Source organism: Chinchilla lanigera, unplaced genomic scaffold, assembly GCF_000276665.1.
Source record: "Chinchilla lanigera isolate Chin_1 unplaced genomic scaffold, ChiLan1.0 scaffold00069, whole genome shotgun sequence".
In the NCBI taxonomy this organism is placed as follows: domain Eukaryota; kingdom Metazoa; phylum Chordata; class Mammalia; order Rodentia; family Chinchillidae; genus Chinchilla; species Chinchilla lanigera.
In genome coordinates this window covers 265,757-271,946 of record NW_004955470.1, presented here as the reverse complement: position 1 = coordinate 271,946, position 6,190 = coordinate 265,757, and the positions used below count along the sequence as shown (strand labels likewise).

Genomic DNA, 6,190 nt, shown 5'->3' with positions numbered 1-6,190 from the left:
AGTTTTTATTACCAAGCCGCAGAGAGAGCTCCCATTATGAAACCCGACAGAAACTCCAAGAGGAAAAAACTTCCGGAAAGGCTGCTTACAGAATGATAGGGACAATGTGAAACTGACACCTGCTGTTCTAGGGTGGTCACTGTTCCACAATGCTCAACACATTTATCAGCTATGCATTGGAGCTGGAAAATCCTTCTAAATCTTATGAGCAAGACTGGACTGACCGTGGAGATTTTGTCCTATGTTAAAGAGAAAAATAAGCAAGAATTATATTCAATAAACACAGTAATCATTTGATAAACATATATACATATATAAATACACACACTCCTGTGTGTATGTTATTCAAGAGGACATGTAACATTCTTTTGTTAAAATAAAAAGGGTTGCTGCTAATCGTTTTTCAAAAGCCAGCATCATCATCACCACCACGGAGAGTGTGGTCCTCATGGAAATACCAGATACACAATAGCCCACCCTGGTGAGAATCTGCACTTTAACAAGGTGTCAGGTGACCTATGAATACTTTAAAAAGCTATCTTTCGAGATACGTTCATTTAAACTAGGAAGATTTTCTGTTTTGCTTTTATCCGTAGGGTCACTTCCGAAAATTGATTTAAGGTTAGACATTAAAAATACACTCAACTTTATCTTCTAATTAACACAAAATTAAATTTGATTTTTAAATGCTATTGGCTGGAAACCATAGTTAATTGTTCCTGATATTTTGAACTAGCTTGAAAATGAAACAAATTAAGGCTAAGCCTACTTTTATACTTTTGCTTTGTTCAACCCCTCCTGATTTGCTCCTATAGCTCAGCCCACTGCCCTGAGTCTATTTAGTACCAGGTCATAACCTGTGAAGGCGTCCTTCTTACCAAGAAAAAGCTTTGTCTTTGTGTTGGAGATGTCAGAACTTCCATTTGCTTATGTACTTTGACCCTTGGTTGTTCATCACACAGTCACTGCTTCTTTGGTATTAGTTTCAGATCCAACAAAACTCACAGGCTAATGAGAAGCTGAACCATCCATCTGATCCCTCCCTGGGTCAGCCGAATCATTGTTTGTTTGCTTTTGAGCCAGGGTCTCGGTTTGTAGATCAGGCTGGCCTCAAACTCACTAGGTAACCCTGTAGCCCCTAGCGAGGCAGACTCCATTTCCTGCAGGTTGAGTCAAAGTGTCCTACAGTGATGAAAACAATTATTTGTGTTGGTACCTGCAGAAGCCAGACTGCTTTCCAAGATTTTTAATTCATGGAGTTTTCAACTGAGCTTCTGGAGTCTCAGAGGGTTCAACAGTAGAGGACCACAGACAGATTTTACCCTAAAACTCAGAAGGGTAGAGGCTGAGGGTGTGGGGGTTTATTACTGCAATCAACCTACTCTCAGTGCATACAACCAAAAAGCAGAGCTCATTGTGATAGAGTCTGAAACATAAACTTCCCTGCTGGAGGTGGCCCAGCTGCCACATGTGTGGTTGCGTGAGAGGCAGGTGCGGGGAGCTCAGGGGAACTGTGTGCTGCTCTCTGCACAGTGTGTACCTCAGTGACAACACAGGCGCCTCACATTTAGGTCTGCTTTTCTGCAACAGCCCTGTGTGAGGCAGTGAGGTGGTCCACATGCCCTGTGATCAACCAGCTGTGTTGACAGTGATAGTTATCTGACAGCTCATACTCAGTACCCTTTTTGGAAGACATTTGTCAAGGTCATTTAGTCAGCATAGCAGCCAGAGAATTGTTGTAGAAGAGTGACAATATAATTTAAATATATTTTGAATATAGCCAATTTACATTGTGTTTTTATAGCATGTTATGCTTTGTGTCTAGCTGTCCCCAAGTCCATGGCCATACCACTCCGAACACACTTGATCTTGGAAACTAGATGTTTATGCCACACTTTATAAGGTTTTAGGTGGAGCTTTCTGGAGGTGGCTGGATCTGGAGTGTGTAATGCTGGGATCAAGAGTGTGGGATTACTTAATCTGTCCACTGATTGGTTTGGCATAGTTCTGGGTAGGATTAAGGCTGTCCCACCCTGGGTATGAGTGCTATCTTCCACAAGGGAGAGTAGCCTGCCTAATTACAAGGGACAGTAAGAGGGTCTCTGGTAGCTTGTTGCTTATGGATTATTACTTTGCTTATGGATTATTACTTCATTGCTGGCTATCATCCGGCTTCTCTGCTTTTCCATGAACTGTTTCTCCTCTATGAGGTCCCTCCATGTCACCCTGACTTGCAGCCAAGTTATGGACTAAAATTATGGACTGAAACCTCTTCAAACTGTGAGGTAAATAGGTCTTTCCTCTCTTAACTTTGAGTGTTGGGTATTTTGTCTCAGCAACAAGAAAATAACCAAGACATAGCACAGAACTTTGTAATGTTGGATAGCTCTATCTTTCCACTTGTTTAATTACCTACTCCTTAGAGTAAACTCTCCTGTCCATTATCACGTTAGAAAAAGCACTCGACACAAGCTATCTCTGTGAAAAGTATGGTTCAATATAACTACTATCCAGTGTTTGAATTTTGAGTGTTCACCTATACTTGGGTAAATTCAGAGCAGATAAAAGATTCTAATTCCATCAGAATTGGCTTTACTTCCATTAGACTTGCTGAGCATAATGAAGTTTTAACTCTTCCAGCAATGTGCTTTAACACTAGAAAGCATAAATTGACAAAGACAAAAATGAAGTCTTTGTCCACATACCTCAGAATGATTTGAAGTATTTCTTTCACTTCCGAATTAAGAATTTATGGCCAGGGATATAGCTCAGTGGCACAAGCGCCTGCTTGGAAGGCTCAAGCTCTCGAGTTCTCTTCCCGGTACAAAGTAAGAACTTAAATTTTTAATATTTATGCTAAATTTGGTAAGTACCCCTGATACTATATTTCAATAAACAAAGATTTTAATACTAAAAATGATATAGTATTTTCACACTATATCTCATTATCTAAAAAGAAATTTCAACTTTATAATTTTACTCTAGTCATATAATAAAATTGAAAATAGTGCTCCTGAGTTATATGTGACTTGATTAGTCAGCTTAGCTTACTTTCTAGAGCAACACAATACCCAAAATACACACACACACACACACACACACACACACACACACCTCGTGGAGGAGATGACTAATCTGGCTCATTGTTCTAGAACTTCAATCCATGGTTGGCTGGCTCCAATGTAGAAATTTGGCAGCAGGGCATGATGAAGCAAATCAGCTTAGTCCTTGGTGTTCAGAAAGCACAAAAAGGAAACAGTGTCCTATAGGGGAATGTGCTAGGGACAACAAGGGTGTTGAAGAACCTATCCACTTGTACCTGTAGATGTGGTCCATCAAATCCCCATGACACATCCAAAACACAAATTAGCAGAATCTATTATCATGGTCTTATCCAACCTCTTGTCAGCTTCATACTAAGATGCATCTCTTTAAATCTCCTTAAGTCTTCTTTTAAAATCTCTTCCTTAGATTTTTCTTTGGTCTCAGGACTCTACTTTTTAATTCCTTGTAACTTGATGGAAACTGCCATTTTGTTCCTCTTCTACCTCATTACATTCCCGGAGAGTGGTGCTGATAACTCACTTGACCAAGGTTATCAGCAAATCTTAGCATGGAGAAGACCTCTCTCAACATTAATCACACGTACCAAACAGCATAAACCTAAAAAGAAAAATCAGTGACTTTTGTGAGAATGCGCTGCATCAAGTAGGTCACCTGTTCTATGAAAACTATCGAAGATGTGTTGAGCACTAAGAGAGCAAAACAACACTGTACTCAAGGAAAAGCTGACAGATTTTGTCCTCTGTTCACAAGAGAGAAAACCCACTGCAAACAAGTCTACAGCAGTGTGGTCTCATCTGGGACACCGGGGGCCCCGTGCCTGTGCAGAGTCACTGAGATGAGCCAGTCTTGCAGCTGTGCCCACCCCGCCCACCCTGCTGATTTGCATGTCCCAGAGCACAGCCCAGGCCCTGAGGACTTCTTCATAGGCTGTCACACCCTGTGCAGGACCCAGTCCCAGTCAGGACACAGCATGGACATGAGGGTCCCCGCTCAGCTCCTGGGGCTCCTGCTGCTCTGGCTGCCAGGTAAGGATGGGCAGCCCTGGGCATTTTCTCAGCACTGCATGGTCAGAGCCACCTGAATATTTTGAGAAGTTCTTTTATAACATAAATATTTATGTAAATATTTGATTTTCTGTTTCCACTGTCAGGTGGAAGATGTGACATCCAGTTGACCCAGTCTCCATCTGTGTCTGCATCATTAGGAGAGAAAATCACCATCACTTGTCAAGCCAGCCAGGGTATTAGCGATGATTTACACTGGCATCAGCAGAAACCAGGGCAAGCTCCTAAATTCCTAATTGCTTATGCAACCACTTTGCAGTCTGGGGTCCCTTCAAGGTTCAGTGGCAGTGGATCTGGGACAGATTTCACTCTCACCATCAGCAGCCTGCAGCCTGAAGATGTTGCAACTTACTACTGTCTACAAGATTACAGTTCCCCTCCCACAGTGATACAAGTCATGACATAAACCTCCCAGGGAAGCAGAAGTGTGAGGTTGGGCTGCCCAGTTTCTCCCCTTGGTGCCCACCCCTGATAAGAGTGTTTCTCAGATGCAGCCAGGATTTGAAGGGCATTTGAAGAGTTTAGATACGGGATCAGGCAGAGTCCTTACCCTTTACCTCTGTTTCCTCTTCCCCAGCTCAAGCAACGCACAACTGACAATACCTCCCATAATTTCATAACAGACACAAATCATTACACTTTAGGCGATGGATTAGAGGAAGTCTTGAGATGCATGCAGAAAAGACAAGCAATGTAAGCTCTTACAAGCAGAAATAAAAAATAACATACATAAAATGCGTCTTTAAATTCCTTTCTGTGACCAGAAGTATGGTATTGAAAGAGGCTTATAAAGAAACCAAACACAAAACCCAGAAAGAGCAGGGCATTGTATTTGCCGGTAATCACGGCACTAGGGCGGCTGAGGCAAGGTGACTGTCATTAATCCAAAGCTAGGCTTGGGCTATGTAGTGACTGTAAGGCCAGTCTGAGCTACATAGTGAGACAAAGCAAAACAAACAAAAAACCACAGCAGCATCAACAGCAAAATTAGATTCTAGAAATGAGTGATTCTCATTTGTCCAAAGCTCAAGAAAACTTTCAACGTAAATTCCAAGCAGGGATTATTTTAGTAACGGTTACTAGAATATAGGCAGCAACTTGTGGAATGCCACATGTTGTAGTTTCAATTAATAATGCATATGCTAAAAATACAAGATTCTCTGATACTCCCTCAGAACCCAGATAAAATCTACCATTCATGTTATGGTGCCTCCACCCATGTGGTCCTCAGATGTGACTTGAAAACCCAGGTGTGGGAGTGCTGATGTTCTTTGCAGCTTATACCACAATCACACGGGGGATTCTCCACCCACCTCTCTCCCTGAAGGTATGTACAGATCACACTGAATCATCCTCCTCTAGTGCTGAGTCCCAGGGACCCTTCTTTGAGCACTGACACTGAAAATGAGTTGAAAAAGCAGTGCTGGGAAACCTACTTCCAGAAGTGATGATGATTATAGAAAGACAGCATATCTGCTGACTTCTTTGTGTGCCAGTATGTTCCCCAGCTCAGAATTTGTCAGGTAATAGCTTCACAGTATTTTAAGTATGCTCCTTAGTGAAAGCAGAAAGTTGAGGTCACACCATGAAAGTATCATGAAGTCATACTGTTAATAGAAAATCAAGAAGCTTCATGAAATGCACAAGAATTACTTGACAAAATCACAACTTTCTTAGCAAAACCAATATAAAAACTAAATGTGGACATAGCACTCTATTCTATTCGCACAAAATTTGTCTGGAATGCAAAATCATAATCAGCATCAGTGAGATTTTACAAAAGCAAAGTTTCAGAATCACATTAGACCTCCTGAATGATAATCTGCATTTTAGCATGTTAGCGTGTGACCTACAGAAGGATTAAGAAGCTATGATTAGACGTTTATTTCAGTTAATGAGAATCTTTTTTGAGTCAATGTATCTGTTCAATTGTATTTCTATTTAAAACCTCATGTTAAAAATGATGCTTCTGTTCTTTTCCTTTTATTGTTACTATAGCAAAAAAAAATTTTTTTTGGTACCAAGAATCGAACTCACCACTTGTGTTTTCCAGGCAAGCA

At 41.1% G+C, this 6,190-nt stretch overlaps 1 gene segment (V, D, J or C); it reads left to right on the top strand.

Moving 5' to 3' along the window:
* The first annotated feature begins 3,974 nt into the window (after positions 1 to 3,974).
* LOC102009371 lies at positions 3,975 to 4,556 on the top strand. The segment is given in 2 exon segments: positions 3,975 to 4,091; positions 4,217 to 4,556. Coding segments are annotated over 2 exon segments (375 nt in total).
* The last annotated feature ends 1,634 nt before the right edge of the window (positions 4,557 to 6,190 follow it).